Raw genomic sequence first — 24,122 nt, forward strand, 5'->3', positions numbered from 1 at the left:
CATTAATACTAATGCCTTCCCCATATGGAAGTGATTGCTGAAAAATCAAAATAAATTAATAAAAAAAAATACTAATGCCTTCCCTTAGTTGGTCATTGCTAATCATTCTGGTACATAGCTTGTTTGCACACAGTTGTTTGTATATTATCTCCTCCATAGTGAGCTCCTTGAGAGCAAGGACTGGTTTGTTTGTTTAGGCTTTCTTTGTATCTCCATCACTTAGCACAGTGCCTGGCACACAGTAGGTACTTAATAAATTCTTGTTGACTGGTTGCTGGCACATAGTAGGTATTTAATAAATGTTTGTTGATTGACTTTTTCGTGTATATAAAGAGTTTTGCAATTCTCATAGTGGTATATAAATGTCCGTTATCGTTATTATTTATTAGGACAGGAGAAGGGGCTGGACATGCCCATAGACCTCTTGCTAAAGAACAGGTCCTTCGGTTTGTTAAGAGGACACAGCACCGCCTGATTGGTCCTCTTGTGTCCCATTGCCTGAAGGCTGTATCGATTGGCCACTGAGCATCGTTATAGTAGGCTATAAGAGCTGTAGGAAGGCTCCACACTTCTCTTTCTTGGCCCAGCTTCTTTTGGGTCAAGTCCAGCACCAGCTCTCCCTTAGACTTCCAGCTACTGAGTAAGGGCTTAGTATTTCCCTACCTGCCCCCCCAGAGCAATGGTTGCTAGAATTTGAGTACTTGGCGGTGAGAACATTTGTTTGCTTGGGTGAGTCTGAGCCTGGACCTTGAGTCTCTGGTGGCTTCTTCTATTTTGTGTTTCTTTCTCAAGTAACTGAACAAACATCCAGAGAAATGGATGTTTCCAGACCCAGTGGTAACCTCGTGGATTTGGGAGGTCAGGACTTCTCAAGTCTGTGTTGGCAGCTCAGAAGGAGCTGCTTCCTGCAACTGTAGCACTTCTCAGGAGAGAAAACAACCACAGTTGACATCATCTTGAACTTGACGAGACTGAATGGCCATGTCTGGCTGGCTGGAAGATCTGGACCCTGTGAGTTGCTTGGACGGAATAGTTCCGAGGTGAATGTGACATATCTGTTCAGAAGTTCCACAAAGTTGTCTTATCTTCCAGGAGAATACAATAGACATGCTTGTTTTATGTTTTAAGCATTGGTTAATGTGTGCATATGAGTTTTGTATGTCTCGGGCACTTCTTTTATGGTGAGGGAAATAAATACCTGTCCTATACCCGATATCTATTTGTGCATTGAATACATGTTCTAGAAGGGGGGAACTGTGCTATCCTTCTCCAGGGAAAGAACTGGTGGAGTCTGGATGCAGATTAAAGCATACTTTTAAACTTTTTCTTTATTATTCTTGTTTTTGGTTTTTTTTCTTTGTTTTCTTTTACAACATGACTAATATGGAAATGTGTTTTATATGAATACATATGTATAACCTATATCAAATTGTTTGCCTTCTAATGTGTGGGGAGGGGAAGAGAGGGAGAAGAAAATTTGCAACTCAAAATTTTTTTTAAATGAAGGTTAAAAAATTTATTCCCTGTAATTGGGAAAAAACAAACTATTAAGAAATAGAAGGGGGAACTCGTTCATCTCTTTTAGGAGAGATCCTAGACGTTATTCATACCTAAGCTTTGTTTTAGAGATTGACCCAGTGATGTGAAGTAGGGAAAGGGGAGCGGAGGAGGGAGGAGAGGCATGACCAGCGAGGGCATAAGAACATGATCATCCCTGACTCTTTGGGGTCAGGCTCCCCTAGGACTGATTTTGGTCCCTGGGAGTCCAGGGCAGGTGAAAGCTAAAGCAAAGACATATGAGGACCAATTAGAACTTGCTATCATCTCAGCAGAGGAAAACACCCGTCTTGACAAGAGCATGCCCATCTCCAGGGAGTCAGGGCATATGTTCCATGAGATTACTCTCACTACATTATCACTAACATCAAAGAAAGATAGCACTGGACAGTCCTGAGTTTGAACTTTCCATCTTTTTTGACCTGGTGTCCTGAACCACTAAATTTGGTCCCTCCTTGGGTTCAGACTTCATGAAAGTACTACCCAAAGTCAGATCTTTGCCAAAGAGCTGACCATGCATACTGGATTCATAGAATGTCAGAGCTGGAAGGGAACTCAGAGTAGAGTGGAAAGATTTTGCCCCAACCCTGGGGCACTTGTCTAGATTGTCCATTAGACATATTTTCCCCTCACCGACCCTTCCTCAACTTCCCCTACCTTATAGCAGTGTCGGAGCTTGAGGTCAGATGCCCAGCCCTGGGGGCAGGAGCCAGTGAGGCTTGGTGTGGGGTCAGGGCCAGGCAGCTCAGGTGTCACTGGGGTACCCAAGTTTTGGCGACAGATATACCGAGCCCGGAATGTGGTGCAGTTCTTCACCTCCCACAGTCCCATGGCACTGCCGGTAGCCAAGGCCACACACCCCCCTCGACTGTAGCCTGAAAAGGGGAGAAGAAAAAATACAGGTACCTTACCGGGTTAACTGACCCTCCCTCCCCTCCTCTCAACTGATCCCCAGATCCCTGGGCCCCCAGGATGTTCCAGGGCTGGAGGATGGGCAAGCCTCTTACTGCTGCAGTAATGCTGCAAGCAGGCATAAGTGGAGCTGTCCACCTGGCAAGAGGAAGGGGAGAGGGCTGGCTATTTGCTGCCTCCCTCCCCTACACTTCCTAAGAGAGTAAAGAAAGGGCTGGCAGAGCAAGGCACAGAGGTGGGAGGAAAAGCAAGTGAGCTTACCGGGCTGGTCCCGGTTCCAGTGGGTATACATAACCTCATCCCCACTAAGCCAGTGAAAGGAGCCTGTCCCATTGATGTCCTGAAGGGCTGTCCAGAAGTATTTGCCATCCCAGCTGTAAATAAGGCTGCTAACATAGGCTTGTTCAAATCTGGGTGTTGGGGAGGAAAAAGAGCACAGAGAGGAGAAAAGACTCAGAAGTCCCCTATCATCAAACTCAGAGCTCAAGGACCGCTCCCTACTTCCCCTGGGTTCGGAATTCTCCTCCTCAGCCCCAGAAGTATCCTCCATCAAGAAGTGATAAAAAGGAGGAGAGAGGCAGCTAGGTGGCACAGTGGATAGAGCACTGGCCCTGGAGTCAGGAGGACCTGTGTTCAAATCTGACCTCAGACACTTACTAGCTGTGTGACCCTGGGCAAGTCACTTAACTGTAATTGCCTCCCAAAAACAGAAAGAAAGAAAGAAAAAGGGAGGACAGAAAAAGGTTTCTTGGTTCTAACACGAATGGGAATGATAATTATTAATGGATTAATAGATGATTCCATGTCTTTCTTTTCTCATCCAGCCTGAAAGGAAAGAAAAACACACAAAAACACTTTCTCTATCCTAGACAGTTTCCCTCATGACTCTTCTCAGACTTGAAGGGGGCTAACCCAACTTGTGGTGGAGTAGGGTGGAATAGGGTGGGGTAGGTGGGGAAGGGTAGGTGCTCAAATTCTCTCTTAAAGTTTCTCCCTGCTCTAAAATCTGACAGTAGAGAAGAAACCAACCACAGGCCCTTGAAACCTCAGCCATGAGCTGGAAGGAACATAGGCAGGGAGGCTGTCAAAATGAATGTTTCATCAGTTTTGTGATCCTGTCTGTCCAGAAATGCATGCACCCTTCCAGGGACCCTGAGATGGCACGGGAAGGGATGGGGCCTGAGGCCAAACACGCCTCTACTTTTGTTTCCACTCAGTAGAAGCCTGGGCCTTGGCAGGGCTCTGCTCCCATTTAATGACACCAGGAGAATGTCTAGGAGGAGCTGTGGACAGGACACTAGGGACTTGGTCAGCTACGTGGCACAGTGGATAGAATGCCAAGCCTGGAGTCAGGAAGACATATCTTTGTGATTTCAAATTTGGCCTCAGACACTTACTAGCTATATGACTCTGGGCAAGTCATTTAACCCTGTTCACCTCTGTTTCCTCAACTGCAAAATGAGCTACAGAAGGAAATAGCAAACCACTGCAGTGTCTTTGCCAAGAAAACCCCAGATGGGGTCACAAAGAGTCAGACATGACTGAAATGACTAATCGAGTAAGGAAGTCCCAAAGCTCTCCCTCTCTCTCATTATGCCCCGCACCTGTTGGTGATGGTGACCAAGGTAGCACCTTGGTCCATACACATCCGGCGGGCTTCACTGTAGGTGACATAATCTTCTCCCAGCCAATAGCAAGAGGGGCTATGCCAGGTCCAACCCTAATCAGGAAGAGGAAAAAGGCAAGAAAGTTGGGTCTAAAGAAGTGCCTGCTGTTTGTGGCCCTCTTCCTATGGGACATACACAGCACACAGGGAAGGATGGTTAAAGTAGAGTCTGGGCCCCATAAAGCCTTCTCCTGGCCCATGACACTGCCCTGGGGGAGAAGAGAAAAAGGGAAATAGAGCTCTAAATGAAACCCGATGTTAGAGGAACAGGACATCATAGGGAGAGAGGGTCATGAGGTGAAGATGGGAGGCCAGAGAGCAATTCGTAGGTAAGAGTAAGAAACAGAAAATAAAGAGAATAGGAAGGTGACATAGTAAATAGACTGCCAGGCGTGGAATCAGGAAGACTCTTCTTCCTGAGTTCAAAACTAGCCTCAGATACCTACTAGCTGTGCGACCCTGGGCAAGTCACTTAACTCTGTTTGCCTCAGTTTTCTCATCTGTAAAATGAGCTGGAGAAGGAAATGGCAAACCACTCCAGTATCTTTGCCAAGAAAATCCCAAATGGGGTCAACAACAACAACAGGGAATACTGCCTCCTCTCTCTTTGCTGTCTCAGGGGTGGATTGGGGGCTGATAATATGGGACCTTGAGAGGGACCAGGGTAAGTAGGGAAATCACAAAACTATGTAGATGACCTTCTGTTACATGATGGAGTATAAGTGAAGAAAGTGGGGGCCTGATGGTGCAGGGTGCCCTGATGGAGGGGAAGCTATGTGGACAAGCTGGGTGTCTGCTGAGATCTTGAGAGGGGGGCCAGTTAGGAGCTTCCTAGAATCAGAACACTCAGCTCTCCCTATGACTGCCTTAGGTCACCCTGGATGAGAAGGGTTAACATCCTCACTGCACACACATGAAAAAATGAGTCTATAGCCCCAGTTCCAGGGTGGTTTAGTGGCCAAGACAATCTGGCTGTAAGAGTTTAGCAGGATAAGAGTTAAATCTCTCCCCACCCTAGAGTAAAGCTACTAGGGCTAGAAGACTGTGGGTGGGAGAGACCATGGCTAGAGTGCACCCCCTCACTCCTATGGCCCACTTCCCCTCATTCCTGACACTCCCAACACTACATCCTTCTGTTCCACTTCTCACTATCCCAAGTCAGGACCTGTTCTTTGTCTGCAACTTTGAGTGAAGTAGGGAATAGGAAGAGGGATTCTCTCTCTCTCTCTCTTTCTCTCTCTCTCTCTCTCTCTCTCTCTCTCTCTCTCTCTCTCTCTCTCTCTCTCTCTCTCTCTCTCTCATAATGCAAAGAAAAACAGAGTGAGCCGCCAAGCTGGCACTGGGGAGCCAGCTGGGGAGGAATGTGGCCTCTAGTTCCGGCAGATGGAGCCTCCTGTGGCCAAAACCCCACAAAGTTTTCTTTATAAGAGGCCCCAGAGCCTTGGCTGCTGGCTCTCCCTCTTTCTGCATCCCACCCTCCCTCACTCCTCCCCCTTGGCTGGACCCACCCATGGTGATGGGGGAAAGGAGGAGCCTGGAAGACCAGAGACTGGGGATGGGCAGAAATGCTGAAAAGTCCATCTCATCAGTCTGAATTCAGATGGCATTGGCAGGGCCTTTATGTTTGTCCCCAGTGAGAGGGTACTGCCCCCCTCAGTTGTACCTTCTTTGCACCCATCCCCTTCTTCATTCTCTGTGCCTTCTCCCAGTGTGGAAGGAAGAGAGGGCCTCCACAGAAATTAGGGTATCACCTATCAGTCCCCCTGGAGATAGTTACTTGCACTTGAGTGAGTGATGTATAGAAAGAAGACAGAGAAATGAAGGGAAGCCCATAGCCCCAGGGAATATAACCTCTGCCTTTCTTACCCTTGCAATAGTCACCCCTTGTGCATTAGATGTGATCAGAGAGTGGGAATAATCTAGTGAAATGCTACAAGATTCTCTTTCCCCTCCCTCAACCCCCACTTCAAAGACCTTTCCTGAGTTAGATTCATCCCCAGAGGTTACTCCAGGACCATCCTCACCTTGCGGCATCCATGATCTTCCTCTGCTGTCTCCAAGCTAACCTGGCCTGCCTTCTTGCAAATGGATGGCAGTGACTGGTTGCAGGGGCTATCATTCCAGCGTCCCTCCTAGAAGATGGTGGGAGATAGCATACAGCTTAGCCTGATCCTCCACACTTCCTCCAGGCTCTCCCATAGCCCCAGAGGCCCTTGGCTCTAGGCTTGACTGTGTATCCCACTGTACTTAAGAGTACTGTGTGTATACCTTTATCAACTCCTCTATCTGAAGGCCGTTTCCTAGTGGTCAGTATTAGTAGAACCCACAGTATTCTTCCCATTACTTATACAAGAGCCTAGAACCAGGGGTCAAGAGACCTGGGCTTGATTCTGACTCTGCCATTTACTGTGTGGGCCCAGTTCCTAATTCTGTGAGAGATGCGTGTTGGTAGGAGGGGATGGGAGAAGTCTCACCGGTCCCCAGATGGTGACGCAGTCCTCTAGGCTGTCTCGGAAGTTGTTGGGTTCAAAGGGGTGCCAGTGGGTGAACTGTACCAGACTCCCATCTGACCACTCAAAGTTCATCTGCAGCTTCAGGTCATTCAGACCAATCCATAGCTCTTCCACCTCTGCCCCGGTGGGAAGAAGTGAGTCAGGGAGGGAACGGAGGAGCAATGGGGGAGGAATGGGCAATGAAGAGGGTGGGGAGAGTGGTTAGCCCTCTCAGGGACTGGTCACCCTGAAAGAGCATGGAACAGGCAGAGGCCAAATAGGATCCCCATGGACCTCAGTGGAAATTGATCTGAAGTAAATGCCAATGGAATAAAGATGAGCCCAGGCCTGAAAGTGAGGAGATTTGAATGCCACTCTTGGCTGTGCTGCTACCTGTGTGACCTCTGGCAAGTCATAATCCTCTCTCTGGGTTTCAGGCTCCTCTTCTATAACATGAGAGAGTTTGTCTGAGATCCGTCTCTAACATTCTATGGTTCTTAAGTCTATGGTTCTTCCTGGGTTGGGCCAGGGAATGAGATGAAGTAGAGTTTACCCTGATCTGGTAACCAGAGCAGGGATTTGCAACCTTTCTTATGTCATGGACCCCTGTGGAAGTCTGGTAAAGCCTACAGACCCTTTCTTAGAAGCATTTTTAAATGTGTAAAATAAAATAAATAGGATTATAAAGGAAACCAATTATATTGAAATATGGTTATTAAAAGTTAAAAATAAATTTGCAGACTCCACGAAATCTATTAGCTATCCCATGGATACAAGGTTAAGAATCCCTGTTCTATAAGATCCCCTGTCTCCCACCCTGCCTCTGAGGCCCACTTTGCCAAAAAAAAAAAAAGGGGGGGGAAGGGAGAATAAAAGTAGGTCTAGAATGTGTATAGGAATCTTGAGGAATTTCGGATAAGTAGGCTGATGGGAGTAAGGGAGGCAGGGGCAGGGATCTTTGGACATTCAGGATAAGTGGACTGGTGGGTACAGGCGCAGGGATCAGGATGTAGGATGTGTTCAGTAATTCTGGCACATTTGAGATGAGTTGACTAGGGTGCAGGGAAGGGGGAGGTGGTGGACTACTCACCTTGTTTTATCTGCTTGGTGATGAACTCAAGCTCTGCCAGACTGTGGATGCTGAGCAGGTCCCCACCCCCCCTCAGACATGCCTTCTTGGACTCATGCCAGCTCCGTTTCTCTTGCAACAATCGGTAGCAATGGGATTGGAAGGGCCGCCAACTCGGCTCACATTCGACCTTTACACCAGTCCAGGAGTCTGCAAGGACAAAGGAGAGGGAAGCATGTACGCTAGCGCTCCTCATCCCACTCCTGAAGATGGATTGCCAAGATCCTCTCATCACTTAATCAAGAAAACAAAAAAACTCCATAATTATTCCTGAGGGCAGAGACTGTCATTTGCCTCTTTTTGTACCCCCAGCACTTAGCCCAGCACCTGACACATAGTAGGTTCTTCACAAATGTTTGTTTATTGGATAAATGAATGAATGAATGAATCTTTAAAGCCAAGGATGAGAGGCAACAGAGTACACGGGAAATAATAGTTTTGTACTAGCGGCCTGGAATGTACTTCATCCTCCTAAAATCCCTTTCAAAACCATGCTCAAAGAGTATCTTTTACATAAAGCCTTTACTTATCCGGTGATAGTGTCCTATTCCCCACCTCCCAAAATTTACTTTGTATGTATTTGTATACAATCTACGTAGAGCAGAGGGTCTTAGACTTTTTTGTGTCATGGACCCCTTTGGCTGTCTGTACTGTAGTGTGCATAAAGGAGAGTAATGTATAATATAATATCATATGTTATATGATATGATATATAATATAATAATGTTTAATAAAGCTGGAAAGATAGGATGGAGCCAGACTGTGAAGGCCTTCAAATGCTGAACAGAAATTTGCATCTGATCCCAAGTAACAGGGAGTCACTGGGGTCAGAGTCTAATAAGTAAAGGAGTAATACAGTCAGACTTGAGCTAGAGGACTCTCACTTGGATGACCACCCAGAAGAAGGATTGGAGAAGGAAGAGCCTTAAAGAAGACCAGTTCAAGGAAGCCTTCAGAAAAACCTGGAAAGACTTGTATGGTCTGATGCTGAGTGAAGTGAGCAGAACCTGGAGCAGAACTGTACTGTTCTACAGTAACAGCCACGTTGCGCAGTGACTGATAGGGATAGACTTAATCCTTCCCAGCAATGCAAGGCTCTAAGACATCTCCAAAGACCTCATGATGGAAAATGCTATCCACATCCAAAGAAAGAACTATGGAGTTTGAATGCAGATCAAAGCATACTGTTCGCTCTTTTTTTTTTCCTTCTGTTGTGTTTTGTTTCCTTTTTCTGGTGGTTCCTCCTATTGGTTCTAATTCTTACTTACAACATCTATTAATAGGAATGTATATGTATAGCCTGTATAAGATTGAGAGCTGTCTGGGGAGGGAGGGGGAGAAAAATTTAAAACTCAAAAGCTTATGGAAGTGATGGTTGATAACTCAAAATAAATTAATTTTTTAAAAAAGACCAGTTCAAAGGTCACTGCAATAAATACAAGCAAGGAGCAATGAGAGCCTGGACTGGCATGATGGCTGTGTGAGCGGAAAGAAGGGGACAGGTACAAGAGGTGGTGCACAGGCAGAATCAACAAGACTGCGCAGTCTCATTCAAGGAAAACTTATGTCTGCTTCCTGTGAGTCGTGTACGTGCCTCTCTGTGCAGAGCTTCTCCCGTCCCAGCCTCATTTATTAGAATGTCACCTCCTTGAGGGCAGGGACTATGTTGGTCTTCTCTTTGTGGCCCCAGCACTCGGCCCCTGTGGTGCCTGGCATACAGGAAGCACTTAATAGATGCTTGTCGGTTGATTGACATGATAACTGAATGCATTACAGCCAATGAGTTCATCAAGAGTGAGTGTGAACAGAGAAGAGCAGAGGGCCCAGGAGAATAGGAGAAAAAGTATTTCTGTTAAGCACCTTTTTACATACCAGGCACTGTACTAAGCCCTTTCACATATTATCTCATTTTATCCTCCTAACAACCCTGGGAGGTAGGTGTTATTATCATCCCCATTTTACAGATGAGGAAACTGAGGCAAACAAAAGTTGATTTACTTGCCCAGGGTCAAAGTAGAGAATTTACTTAGTACTTCACACCATGTTAAGATATCCCTCCCTGCTAGCCCACCTCCTCCAGGAAGCTTAATTCTAGATTCTAGATTCATTTCAACCCACTCTGATTATTCAATATAACATCTTCTACTTTATAATGCATGCACGTGTGCATGTGTGTGTACATACACACACACACACACACACACACACCACACACACACACACACACACACACAGAAATCCCTCTCCTGACTCTAAGGTCCACTGAAACTGGGACGTTTAAAATTGACTTTAAGTGGTCCCTGTCAGATCAAGATGGGAAGATAAAGGAAGATAAATTCTAAGAAGGCTTATGTTGAGAGGAGAGAGAGATGGGCCTGGTCAGGTTATGGTGAGGCAAGGAGCCTGAGAAAGATAGAAAACAGGAGATTCCCAGCTAGAAACAGAGGCAACCACCCTGCTTCACCCTCTCTCCAGTCCACCCCAGCCCCGAAGCATAGAAAACAGGCAGCTCAAGATTATACAGGCTGAGGTTTTGGGTGTATCCTACAGACAGAATAACTTTGCAAGATCCAGGAATTATCATATGGGGTTGGGGGCTGGGGAGCTTTTCTGATTGGTCAGATATGATGTCATCTTTCCACCTTAATCAGGCTCCTCTCTCTCTCTCTCTCTCTCTCTCTCACACACACACACACACACACACACACACACACACACACACACACACTCCCACTATCTCTCTCTCTCTCTCTCTTCTCTCTCTCTCTCTCTCTCTCTCTCTCTCTCTCTCTCTCTCTCTCATTCCTGACTGGGTCATTCTTTCCTCCCAGTTTCTTTGCATTTAGGTCTGTTTGAAGCAATGGGCAGGGCTTAGGGATGTGAGGTGCTCAGAGGGAGGCAGGTCTCCACTGATGCCTGGAGCATAAGACACCTTGATTGAAAGAAGGAAGGAAGAGACAAGGCAGGAAGAAGCCAAATGAATGGCAAAGGGTGATAAGAAAGACAGAATGTGAAGGGAGGATGAAGAAATAGGATTTCACAAAATCACCTACACTATTTCTCTTGGACAAAATTCAGCAGGTCTGAGGGCTGTGTGCCCAGACGGAGTCAGGACTCTTTGTTGTTGTTCAGTCATTTTCAGTTATGTCCGACCCTTCGTGACTCCATTTGGAGTTTTCTTGGCAAATATACTGAAGGAGTTTGCCATTTCCTTCTCTGGCGCATTCTACAGATGGGGAAACTGAGTTTAAGTGACTTGCCCAGGGTCACACAGCTAGTAAGTGTCTAAGGCTAGATTTGAACTCAGGAAGATGAGTTTTCCTGACTCCAGGCCTAGCACTCTTCCACCCAGTGCCACCTTGTTGCCCCTCTTTTTGGCATCAGTAAAGGGCAACTCACAACCCCCACCCCAACAACAACCCCAGGGTATCCCATTCCACATTTTGGACAACTCTAATTGTTAAGAAGGGGTTTTTTTGTTTCTTTCTTTTGCTGATAACTGGATTTGAATCCTGGCTCTGACAGGATTAACTTTGGTTTTTTGTTTGTTTGTTTGTTTTTAGGTAATTGGGGTTAAGTGACTTGCCCAGGGTCACACAGCTAATAAGTGTCAAGTGTTTGGTCTGAGGCTGGATTTGAACTCAGGTCCTCCTGACTTCAGGGCCGGTGCTCTATCTACTGCACCACCTAGCTGCCCCAGGATTAACTTTGCAACCACATATTATTTAAATTCTAGACAGGCAGTCAGTAAACTTTTATTAAATGCCTACTATGTGCCAGGCACTATCGTAAGTGCTGGGGATACAAAGAAAGGCAAAAGACAATCCTTGATCTCAAGGAGAGCACAGTCTAATGGGGGAGACAACATGCAAACCAGCTATAGACAAGGTAAATGGAGGCTGATCAATAGATCTTTAAGTCTCAGCTTCCAATTCTGATACTTACTTATAGCTCATAGATCTATTGCTGGAAGCACTCTCTGAAAATATCTAGTCCAACTCCCTCTTTTTACAGATGAGGAAAGTGAAACCCAGGCAAGATAAGTGACTTACTCAGTTTCATAGAAGTAGTAAGAGATAAAGGGGGAATTTGAACTCAGGACCTTTTATTCTAGCATCTGTGCTCTTTCCACCGTACTACAGACCTTCCAGGACTATTTCAAGGCAAGCACTTTCTAAACCTTAAAGTCTATATAGAGAGAGGTGCATGTATAAGATGATGTACACAAAGTGCTTTGAAAACCCTCCTCTAGAAATGTCAGTGATGATGATGATGATAATGATGATGATGATGATGATGACGTCGATGACAACAGATGCAATTCTTAGGTCCCAGACCCTGGATTAGAGCATAAGGTGAAAAAACTGAGAGAATAGGGCAGGCTTAAGAGCAAGACTTCTAGGGTTCCCGGGGAAGTGGTGATGGCAACTACATCGTCCATGAGGGGAGAATCCTTAAGATCCCCACAGAGAAGTAACTTCCTCATCATCAGGGCCACAGAAGGGCCCAAATGACATATAAGATTTGGAAACAGAGAGGATGGAGGGTCTTATAAGAGAAAGAAGTAGGGAAAACCCAAATCTATCTTGGGCCCCAAAGAGAGCTGGGAGAGAGGAAAGGAAGCTGGGGACCAGGAGCCCCTTTACCCTGCGTTAGCCAACTCAATCTTTGACTAGCCATTAAATTGGGGAGAAAGAGCCTGAAAAGGGAAGGAGATAGGAGACCACAGGAGGTCAGTTCCAATCACTGGAAAGGAGGGAAAAGCATTGAATGAGGGGAGAATAGGAAAGAGAATCAGGAGGGATATGGGTGCTGATGCTGCTACCTCTGTCCTTGCTGTTTCAGGGGAGGCATTAGGGGATGGGACACTGATATGGTCAGGAGAGAGATCATAACACTAGCAGATTAATGTAGGATTGGAAATCTGTTCTCTAGAAAATATACTAACTTCTATGCCTGTGTGTGTGGTTTTTTCCTCCTTTGTTTTCTAATATGAAAGTTCTTTTGGAAAAATTCCATTGCCAGTTGAACCAAGTTAATAATGGATTTTTCCACCCTTGAGACATGCATAGAATGCTTTTTAATTCATTCATTCATTCATTTATTCGGTGTTGCCCACAGGGGCTGGATGTGGCAGTGTCAGTAAGACAGGCCAAGCCCCAGAGCCCTCAGAAGGAGGGGCACAGATAGACCCAGAGCTCAGGGAAAGCAGAGATACGGTCAGCTGGGGGCACTGGCCCAACACCACCTCGACCATTCCCTGGGAGGTGCCATTGCTGCCCCAGCCCTTTCCTTCCTCTTAAGTCCATGCTCACCAGGCTGTAGGGAGGTCTCCAAAGTAGCATTGGGCTTTTTCTTACAGACATAGGGCAGAGCAATACTGCAGTCCCGGTTCTGCCAGCCGCCAGATGACTCTGTCCGGATCACCCCGCAGTTCTCCTCACTGGGGTTGTCTGGCTGATCTGTGAGAGAGAGAATGACACAAAGAGACATAGAGGAAAGATGGAGGAAAGGAGGGAGAGAGGGAGGAAGAGAGTGAGAAGAAGAAAGAAGAAGGGAGACAGAGATGGAGGAGGAGGAGGAGGAGGAGAAGAAGAAGAAGAAGGAGAAGGAGAAGAAGGAGAAGAAGAAAAGAGGAGGGAGAAGGGAGGGAGAGGGGATGGAAGGGAGGGAGAGAGGGAAGAAGAGAGTGAGAAGAAGGGAGACAGAGATGGAGGAGGAGAAGGAGGAGGAGGAGGAGGAGGAGGAGAAGGAGAAGAAGGAGAAGGAGAAGAAGAAGGAGAAGGAGGAGGAGAAGAAGGAGAAGGAGAAGAAGAAGGAGAAGAAGAAGAAGAAGAAGAAGAAGAAGGAGAAGAAGAAGAAGAAGAAGAAGAAGAAGAAGAAGAAGAAGAAGAAGAAGAAGAAGAGAAGAAGAAGAAGAAAAGAGGAGGGAGAAGGGAGGGAGAGGGGATGGAAGGGAGGGAGAGAGGGAAGAAGAGAGTGAGAAGAAAGAAGAAAGAAGAAGGGAAACAGAGAAGGAGGAGGAGGAGGAGAAGGAGAAGGAGAAGGAGAAGGAGAAGGAGAAGGAGAAGGAGAAGGAGAAGAAGAAGAAGAAGAAGAAGAAGAAGAAGAAGAAGAAGAAGAAGAAGAAGAAGAAGAAGAAGGAGGAGGAGGAGGAGGAGGAGGAGGAGGAGGAGGAGGAGGAGGAGGAGGAGGAGGAGAGAAGGAGAAGAAGAAGAAGAAGAAGAAGAAGAAGAAGAAGAAGAAGAAGAAGAAGAAGAAGAAGAAGAAGAAGAAGAAGAAGAAGAAGAAGAAGAAAAGAGGAGGGAGAAGGGAGGGAGAGGGGATGGAAGGGAGGGAGAGAGGAAGGAGAAGGAAGAAGAGAGAGAGGGGGAGAGAAATTCCCCCAGGAAGGGAAGAGCTCATACCTTTCACTCTAAATCCATGAGAGCCTCCCCTTCTCACTCACCTCCCTGCCAACCCCATCATCATCAGACTCCATATCTTTAAGTTAAGGAATAGAAGGGAGAGTGATAGTTCCCCCCAAACCAACTTAGGCCCACCTGCTCGTGAGTCCTGAAGAGTACAGCTACTAGATTCAGTGCCTTTTTAGGGCATCTTCTTATTCCCTAAACCAACCCTACAGAATACACATTGCTCCCCCTGCCAATTCCTCCTCCAGGCTGGTGACACAAGGTTGTCCCACGTTGGAGGCTGGGACTAAAGGCATTAGCAGGCCTAAGGATGTAGTGACCCCCATGTCAAGAAGCTTTGGATTTAAAAGACCTAAATTCAAGCCCTGTCTCTGACACTACCTGCATGACCTTAGACGAGTCATTTCTCATGGACTCAGTTTCCTTTTCTTTAAAATAAGGGTTTTGGATTGGATGACCTCTAAGGTCCTAAACAGCTCTAGCCCCATAATCCCATGACCTTAAAAGGCTATATAAATGAGTTGTTAAATTGTTGTCTTCTCAAAATTCATTTGGAATTAGGCTCAATGACCTCTCAGGTCCCTCCCTGTTCTAAATCTGTGATCCCATCAATCAGACCATGGAGGAAAGACACATGGGTTAGAAAGAGTGAGCCACTGGGCTTCTTTTAGGAGATTAAAGAAGGCTTGATGGGACAGCCTAGAGACTTGGCCACCAGCAAACAAGGCCCAGATATTAATTGTTAGAACAACAACAGGGGAAGAAATGGGTCAGTGTCTTATTTGGCATTGCTATGGCTCTTCACCAGAATCTCCCCACCCCAGAACATCACAGGCTAGCAGGTGAGTAAAAAGAGAAGGACCAGGCAGGGAGATGTCTGTAGGGCAAACCCTTCCAAAAGCCCATTCTCTCTGAAAATCAGCTACCCATATAAGTGCCAAGGAAAGGAGTCAGGCGACAAGTTACCTAGCGGGTAAAGCTCTGAGCTGAGATTCAGGAGAGCTGGCTTAAACTAGGGCTTCTTAAACTTTTTCCACTCACAACCCCTTTCCGCATTTCAGCCAAGTTCATTGTTGAGGGCATGAGCAGTGCAGTGTGTTCAGGACGCAGGCTACAGTGAAGTTGCCAGATGCAACACGGACAAGCACTGCCAGAAACACCTCAGACTCATTAAGCATTTGATTTTTAGTTCATTCTTGGTCGTTGCACATTCAGAAACCTTTTAATGTTGCCAAACTTTTCTCGACTCCATATGGGGTCATGACCCACAGTTTAAGAAGCACTGACTTAAACCGCAGTGGAAGGACTTTGGGGTGCAAGGGCAAAAGATGGGAAAGGCAGAGGGGGAAGAAGACGTGTCCTCCTGCCGTATTTCTTCTTCTCTGACAACAGGGCCAGACCATGGGTTTCACTTCCTCTCCTTTGACAGCCCCAATTATAGCTAGTATTAATATAATGATTTAAGGTTTGCAAATATTACCTCATTTTATCTTCACAATAACCCTGGTGTAGCAGGTGCTATTAGTATTCCTGTTTTACAGATGAGGAAACCAAGGCAGATAGAGATTAAGTGACTTATCCCCAGATGACACAGTTAAAAAGTGTCTGAAGTGACATTTGAACTTAGCTCTTCCTGACTGCTGGTCCAGCTCTCTATCCACCACACCTCCTAGCTGCCCATCCATACCTCTCTATCCTTAGGTCATTGCCTTTATGAAAGAGAGAGTAGAGTGTTCTCCCCTTACAAGAAAGGAGGAAATGGTACTTTCTCTGGCATTCAGGGGGCCCTACATGCCTGATGGATATGGAGGCCTGAAGTCTTACCGCTTTCCCAGTTGAGATACTTAAGGGGAGAGTTGTCAGACCACTGCCAGCCACCATTGGTGTCCAGGTCATTGAGTCCAATCCAGAGGGTAGAGCTATAGCCAGTGAGCAGCCCTGGGCACAAGGCAAAAGAAAGGAGAAGGAAGTGGGAAGAGAGAAAGAAAGGGGGTAGGGGAAAAGAAACAGGAATTAATGTCAACAAAAGTTCCTACTATGTACAAGTCCCAAATGCAAAGGCTATACAGAAACAGGGAAAAGATTATCCTTCTAGGAAGGAAACAGCCAAAAAGAAAATCCAAGTTCACAAATGGAAGAAAACTCCAAAAGGAATCCCAACCACATTACCACCATTATCATCAGCAGCATCATGGATGTAGTTATTATTTATTATCATTATTATTAGTATTTCTGGTCATTTGGGGTTGGTCCAGGCCTGTGAGGTCATTGATGTGGGCAGCTCCTCCTACCAATGCCCATAGGCATCATTCTGTGTCAGTTCTTCAATTTAGACTCTTAGAGAATTGTTGGGGAGGACTGAGAGATCAAGTGACTTACCCAGGGTCACACAGCCAACCCTATCCACTATGTCCAGCTTCCTCTCCATACTGTTGCTACTATTACCTGCACTGCACATTATTGCTGAAGCTTGCCAGCATATTGGCACATTTCTTTTGGCAAACTGCAAGACAGCTTAGAATTTGAGGCTATATTTTTCTGATTTTCTTGTTTCTTCTGCTTATTTCATTGTTTCTTTTTATGTGGATCGTCAGTAAAGTGAGTGAAGCTGTGTGCCAGCGTGCTGGTCTTAGAATCAGGAAAGCCTGAGATCCAGTGTCACCTCTGACACTTACTGGACTTCGGGCACCTCAGCCAACCTCTCAGCTCAAACAATTCCCTACAACTTCTCCATTACGCTAAAATACCTTCCTCACAGATCAAATGAGATAATGGAGGTAAAGCACTTGGCAAACCTGAAAACACTATGTAAATGCTGGCTACCATAATTATTAGAGAGACATAGAGCAATGGATAGAGAGCTGGGTTCAAGTCCTGTCTCTGACATAGCTGTGGGACACTGGGCAAGTTAACCTCTCTCAGAGTTCTAGGCAACCCTCTAAAACTACATAAGCTGAAGACAAGGTACCAACCTACACCAGAAGGTGGAAATTCCCTATACTTATTGTTGTTGTTCAGTCATATCTGATTGTTCATGACCCCATTTGGGTTTTTCTTGGCAAAGATGCTGGTATGGTTTGCCATTTCTTTCTCTAGTTCATTTTACAGATGAGGAAACTGAGGCAAACAGGATTAAATGACTTGCCCAGTGTCACACAGCTAGTAAGTGTCAGAGGACAGATTTGAACTCAGGTCTTCCTGATGCCAGGTCTGGTACTCTATCCACTGCACCACCTAGATGTCCCATACTATACTGGCAGTTTTCAAATTTTTTTAGTCTCAAGATCCCTTTACACTTTAAAAAAATTTTTTGAGGATCACTTTATACTCTTAAATTTACTGAAGACCCCAAATATCCTCTGTTTATATAGGTTATATCTACTGATTTTTACCATATTAGAAGTTAGAACAACTTAATATTATTATGAAAAGTATCTTGGGGACTTCCAGCAATCCCCAGACAATGCCGTGAGAACCACTGCCCTATGCCAATGAAATTATAGGTACAGTCCCCCTGTTACGATTATTATAGACAGGTTACAATCTACAATTGGTAGAGGGAGTTAACACACCATTGAAATCCAGCCCACTGATGCATGAAGTGTGTAATTAAAAATATATATTTAAAATAAATAGATGACAGTAGCCCTGGCTCTGAGGACCTCACCCTTCTCTCCTCTACCAATCTGCCTTCAACAGCCCAGAGGTTCTCTTATCCTCCTACACATACACAAAGGAGAGCCGTTCTCCGGTATCAGGAGTATGCTGTAGCCATCCAAATTTTCTGCATGAGCCTTAACACCCCAGAAATATGCAGATGCTACAAATCAGGCCTTGATTTAGGCTTTGTTTGATTAATAATTGACTTAAGAAGGTGATGGAGAAAATGTTAATAATGAAGATTAAACTTAAAAGTATATGGGGGGATATTTTTTCTGCATGGAGAGCTGGTAGGTAACATTTACCAGCGCACCCTTGTCTGGAGCCCTCCAAAGACCCCAAATGCACTTCTCCCCACTACACCTTAGTTCTTGCCCATCAAAACTCCTCCTGGATATCCCTGCTTGCTGTTGAACCCCATGTGCAGTGCTAGGGTGTTTGCAGGAAAGGGGAGAACCTATGAAGAGCCGGGTTCACTAGTTTGGAAACACCAGGCTTGCCCCTCCTGGCCTCACTCACCATTGATGTACGTTTGCTCATGGATCTCAGTGATGCTCAGCAGGTCGGCTCCCTGCTGCTCACAGCTGGCCCAGGCCTCCCTCCAGGACAGCGTAGACTGGAAGTTAAACTGGTAGCAGCTGTTTGTCAGCTGGTCCTTATCCCAAAAAGTCTCACAGTCGTTACCTGGAGTAGCAGTGGGGAGGGAGGGAGTAGAGGGAGCTCTGAGAAGACACAGCCTAATGACCGACCCCACAAGTGACCACGGCTGTGAGTACCCATGGAGCTATGTACTAACCCTCAACCTCCTATTCCAGAAGTTCTGAACATTTTTTTCAAGTTGATAAATATTGATGACCATATGTCACTCAATATAACACTTTGTAAGCCTGTGTATTTTACTTTACACCTTTAAAAATATTACTCTGAAAAGGCTCCATAGGCTTTGTAGTTTTTCCTTCATTCTCTAAGAGGACCAAGACATCAGGAAGATGATGCCATGACTTGCAATTAAATTGGATTTAAGTGAGGGAGGGCTGTGCAAAGTCACCAGCCTCACTTTCTCCTCCTCCGGAGCCATCTGGGTCTAGTGGCTAAATATACATCAAGACAACTGGAGATGGCCCAGCATGCAGTGGGAGGTCTTGGCCTTTTTAAGCTAAGGTCTTCCAAGTTCTCACTTTGAGTGAGTTCATGGCATCATCTTCCTGATGTCATGGTCCTCTTCGAGGCCACAAGCTTTACCAGATCGTCAAAGGGGTCCATGGTCAAAAAAAAAAATTAAGAATCCCTGTCGTATTCCATCTCCAAAGTCAAGAGGCACTACCCAGATAGATGGCGGGGATGGAAACTAACAAGATAGAGCTACATCTCATACAGGGCCCTAAAATTCCACCAGGGCAAATCTTTCTCCATTACTGGTTTCTTAGATCCTCAAACTTTTTTCTGCACCCCCCCGTCTCCGCAACATACTCCCAGATCCCTTCTAACCTTTCCAGTCCTCATTTTCAAGTTTATCAATCACTGCCCTCGGTCCTTTTCCTACCCTCTATCGCCCTTCCCCACTTCCTTGTGCCTTACCCTGGGGATAGGGGTGGGGATGGCAGAGGCAACACTCACTCTTAATGGGGCAGAAGCCCCAGCGCTCATCCTTGCCGTAATCCTGGGTGGTGGCGCACCAGAGGTGCCCATCTTCTCTGCCAGTACTGGTGCACCCATGGAACCACTGATTGTCATATTTAAAGGGGATGGTGCAGGGCTTCCCATGGGAGTTTCCTTGTATTGTGTAGATCTCTGTAGGGGGAGGGGGAGGGGAAAGGGGCCAAAGCGCTCATTATTAGGGCACCAAAATCATTTCCTAGGCTCCTACACTACAGTCAAGTGGAGTGGGGGCGTCAGTGACCAACCCATTGCCCCCAATTCTCTACCACATCACAAGTAGGAACTCTGGATAGCAAAGGGATGATGGGAAAGAAGTGTGGGGGAGAGAGAAGAAAGATCTGCTTTTACCTGTCTTTTCTCCCCTTCTTCCACATCCTTGGAGCTCTAGCAGAGTCAGGGAAGAAAACAGGATCTGACCCTGTTTTCCCCAAAGAGCTTCCAGATTTACCCTCCTGTACCTCTCCTTGTGGCTATGAAAAGCTAGAGGTCTCTGAATTCGTAAGGCCTAACCCACCCTCCTCCTTCCGGCTCATCCCATGGATCTAGCCTAGGGACCTTCAGAGACAAAGAATTCTCACCACCCAGTTCCCTCCAGGACCAGAGCAACTCCTACCTAGCTAATGTGTACAGAGGCTCCCTTCCTACATATATAGACACAGATGGCCAGGTGTGGATATGAGGAAGGGTCAAGATGAGAGACAGCTGAAAGGTAACTCCTTTCTAGCCTTGCTGCCCAAGGGGCCCATTTTCTCTTCCATACTCTTCCCCTAAGTTTGCCAACCAGGGCACCTATTTCAGAACCCACATGGTCTTCCAAGAAAGGAGTGAGCAGGATTGCCTAGTGGGGAGAGTTCCGGTGCTCAGGAGACCCAGATTCAGCTCTGCCACTAACTCAGTGTGTTACCTAACAATTCTGGGCCTCCATTTATTCATCTGTAAAGTGGAAATGAAACTTGCTTTTTTTAACCTCATAGGAAAGAATAAAATCAGATGGATATAAAAAAACATTTTGGGAAAGCAGTATAATATAGCGGAAAGAATGCTCCAATTGGGATTAGTTCCCAACTCAAGATACCATCTGTGTGACTGGGAGCTAATTGCTTAACCTCTCTAAGCCTTGATTCCCTCAACTGAAAAATGTGAATAACAATAGTACCTATGGTAGCAGCACAGTAGATAAAGCACCAGACCTACAGTCAGGAATACCTGAGTTCAAATCTGTCCTCTGACATTTACTAGCTGTGTGACCCTGGATCCTGTTTGCCTCAGTTTCCTCATCTGTAAAATGAGTTGGAGAAGGAAATGGCAAACCACTGCAGTATCTTTGCCAAGAAAACCCCAATTAGGGTCAGACATGACTGAAACGATTTAATAACACAGGATTGTTGTCAGGATCAAATGAGATAACATGAAAAAAGCTTTGCCAGCCTTAGAGTGCTATATAAATGTGAACTATTATTACTTGGGAAATACTTGTCAAGTGCTACGAAGGGAAAATTTTGTTAGAAAAATGAAACGGTAGGGGACAGAAGGGACTCTCCCCAGAGCCCACAGCAGCAAGAGAAGAATCCTCACTCAGAGGGCTCCCTTTCGGCCAGCTCCTGCCCTGGGCCCTACTCTCACCTCTCCCCACTCTCTCTTTGGGAAGTGCTATCCTTCCCTGGCCCCCTCACCGTAGTAGGGTACAGAGCACAGATCCTCATCACTCCCATAGATTCGCCATTGGCTGCCCCTTGTCTGGTCTCCTCGATCAGAGAGGACAGTCTTTGAGGTGTTCCCTGTCTGGCCGCCCAGATACAGAGACAGCTGGTCCCCCAGTGTCTGGCAGTACCAGCGCAGGCTCAGGGCCTCTCGGTCACACTCGTAGGTGCCCAGGGATGGAGCTGTGGTTGCATTGGCACCAGGCCAGGCAGTGCCCAGGCCCAGACACTGCATGGTGCCCAGGTTGAAGAGCCGGTTGCGGGAGACCCACTTCCACTGCTGGGCAGGTAGGCTGGTATTGCAGACTGGTGTGACCTTAACCTGTCCCTCTTGGGCCTCCAGACAGCCTTGTAGCCCCTGAGTGAAGATCAGGAAGACACTGGGCTCTGGAAAAGAAGGCAGGTAATAAGGCATTAAAAATGTCTCTTCTGTTCATTGATCCCCACTGACATCGTTCTATGACTGCACACATCCCCGCTGATATCATTCTGTGACTTTAGTCTGTAAAATAACCTCTTAGTTGACCCCAGCCTCCTTCTCCCTCCCTCCCTCTCTCCTCCCTCTCTCTTTCTCTCTCTCTCTCTCTCTCTCATTCTTTGTCTCTGTCTCTCTGCCTCTGTCTCTCTCTGTCTCATTCTTTGTCTCTGTCTCTGTCTCATTCTTTGTCTCTGTCTCTGTCTGTCTGCCTCTATCTGTCTTTGTCTCTGTCTTTCTCATTCTTTGTCTCTATCTCTCTCTGTCTCTCATTCTTTGTCTCTGTCTTTCTTTCTCTGTCTGTCTCTGTCTCTCATTCTTTGTCTCTGTCTGTGTCTCTCTCTGTCTCTCTCTCCTTTCCCCTTCTCTTATTCATCTTACACATTGTCAAGAGACATATTCAAAAACTTTCATCAGGACATACTCCCCAACTCCAAATCTCAGGATGTTGTCATGGAAAGAGAGTTAGATTGAGAGTAAGAAGGCCTGGGTTAAAATAGTGGTTGTGCCAAATACAAGACAGCATGACTTTGGGAAAGTCATTTATCCTCCTTCTCTGTAAGATGAAAGGGTTTGAACAAGCTGTGTTCTCTCCATAAAATGGAACATTATTGCCCCATAAGAAATGAACATGAAGGGGCAGCAAGGCGGCGCAGTGGATAGAGCACTGGCCCTAAAGTCAGGAGGACCTGAGTTCAAACCTGGCCTCAGACCAAACACTTGACACTTACTAGCTGTGTGACCCTGGGCAAGTCACTTAACCGCATTGCCTAGGCCCCCCCCCCAAAAATGAACATGAAGAATTCAGAAAAGCATGAGAAAACTTGTATGAAATGACACTGAAAGAAGAAAACAATATACACAATGACTTCAATGAAATAAATGAAAACAACTAAATAGGAAACTGGACTCAGATCAATTGCCATGAACAATCTTGGTCCTAGAGAAGAGAGGACAAAACACCTATTCCCAACGAGGTGGAGAATGTTGCTTATACAATGAAATGTGGTTGCTTTGTCAGTTTTGCTTAAATATTTTTGTTTCTTAAAAGTAGAGTAATATATAGGAAGGTAATTGATGAACTAATTAGTTCAAAAAATTGACCAGTTTAAAAAAGTTATTTTTTTTAATGAACTGGGGAGGTGGGGAGGGAGGGGCCATGGTTTATACTAGATGACCTCTAGGCCTCTTTCAGCTCTGGTATTCCAGGATGTGTGATCACCCCTCCTGTGAGACTTTGGCACCAGTAGGGAAGTCAGGGTGTTGATCGCTACAGCTCTAGCATCCTTTTCTTCAATCCCCAAACAGTATTCATTGGATAGGACTGAGCAGACTACTTAAGGGAGGGACCTCAGTAGCCAGACCTTGTCCTGGCTGTGCTTTGCCCTCTCAATCTATTCTTTTCTCTCATTCCTTCTGTTGTGTCATCCCACAAACCACAACTGAACTCTCCAGGGCTGCCCTAGGCCTCCTCCAGGGATTTAATGTTTTGAAGTCAAAAGTTCCTTCAAGGTCAGTGATGGGTTAATGGAAAATGTCCCTCTGCAGGGGGTAGGGAAAGGGCCTGAGACCAGAGAAAGGGAAAAATACCAGCTGGTTCTAAAGAGCCTTCCCAGAGATAAAGCTGGACATTTTAGACCGGGACTCCAAAGAGGCCAGCATCCAAACCACTTCCTCCCTCCCCGCAAAAGCATATGTGACTCCAATCTGACTGAGTGCCCCATGTGATAAAATATAAATGTGGGGTTTTGAGTATGACAGTCTTCGATTAAAAAAACAATTGACTTCTGGTTAAAATAGCAGCATGAAAGGTCACAGAAAAGCCCCACTGCCCTAAACTCCAGAAAATATCTGAAAAGGATTTTTAAAAGCATATAAAATGAGTTCATTAGAAAAGTATATAAATAATAAGGGTAAAATGAGAAGAGAAGGCATCTAGTGACCCTCACACACACACACGCACAAGCGTGCGCATATACACACACAATCAAGTAAATTCTCTTTCCCCCTCTTCTTCTTCTTCTAAGAGGAGGGTCAAGAGCAAATGCAGAAAAGATACAAGATAAATCTTGTATAAATAAATATATGATATACGGTAAAAGAAAACGGCAATTTGCAATTGTAATAATGTTGCTAAACGGGATAAATTTATCCACAAAATGGATGGTAGTAGCAAATGAATTAGAAAATAAAACCCAACAATATGTTCGTTGCGAGAAATACATTTGAAACATAAGGATTCACATGGAGTTAAACTGAGGGCCTAGAGCAAAATTTATGCACTAGGTGATATTTTAAAAAACAAGAGATAAGAATCATGATTTTAAACAAGGTAAAATTAAAGATATGATTAAAAGAGATAACTACATTATGCTAAAAGGTATCATAAATAATGAAATTATATAAATGTTTAATGTAAATGCAATAAATCGAATAGCATCTAAGTACTTGAAATTTAA

At 45.6% G+C, this 24,122-nt stretch overlaps 1 protein-coding gene across 1 annotated transcript in view; it reads right to left on the reverse strand.

Annotated features, from left to right (window-relative positions):
• Positions 1-24,122, reverse strand: part of MRC2 (mannose receptor C-type 2) — a 101,819-nt gene that overhangs the window by 22,642 nt on the left and 55,055 nt on the right. The window contains exons 2-12 of the mRNA XM_020997570.2: positions 21,162-21,575; positions 19,447-19,620; positions 18,349-18,513; positions 15,994-16,107; positions 13,072-13,218; positions 7,718-7,906; positions 6,610-6,764; positions 6,160-6,267; positions 4,074-4,189; positions 2,731-2,879; positions 2,215-2,432 (exon numbers count right to left, since the gene is read on the reverse strand). Of these exons, the coding sequence (XP_020853229.1) occupies positions 2,215-2,432; positions 2,731-2,879; positions 4,074-4,189; positions 6,160-6,267; positions 6,610-6,764; positions 7,718-7,906; positions 13,072-13,218; positions 15,994-16,107; positions 18,349-18,513; positions 19,447-19,620; positions 21,162-21,575 (1,949 nt within the window). The remainder of the gene's footprint in view (positions 1-2,214; positions 2,433-2,730; positions 2,880-4,073; positions 4,190-6,159; positions 6,268-6,609; positions 6,765-7,717; positions 7,907-13,071; positions 13,219-15,993; positions 16,108-18,348; positions 18,514-19,446; positions 19,621-21,161; positions 21,576-24,122) is intronic.

The sequence above is a fragment of the Phascolarctos cinereus genome, unplaced genomic scaffold (assembly GCF_003287225.1).
Source record: "Phascolarctos cinereus isolate Bilbo 61053 unplaced genomic scaffold, phaCin_HiC Scaffold_5;HRSCAF=322, whole genome shotgun sequence".
NCBI lineage: Eukaryota > Metazoa > Chordata > Mammalia > Diprotodontia > Phascolarctidae > Phascolarctos > Phascolarctos cinereus.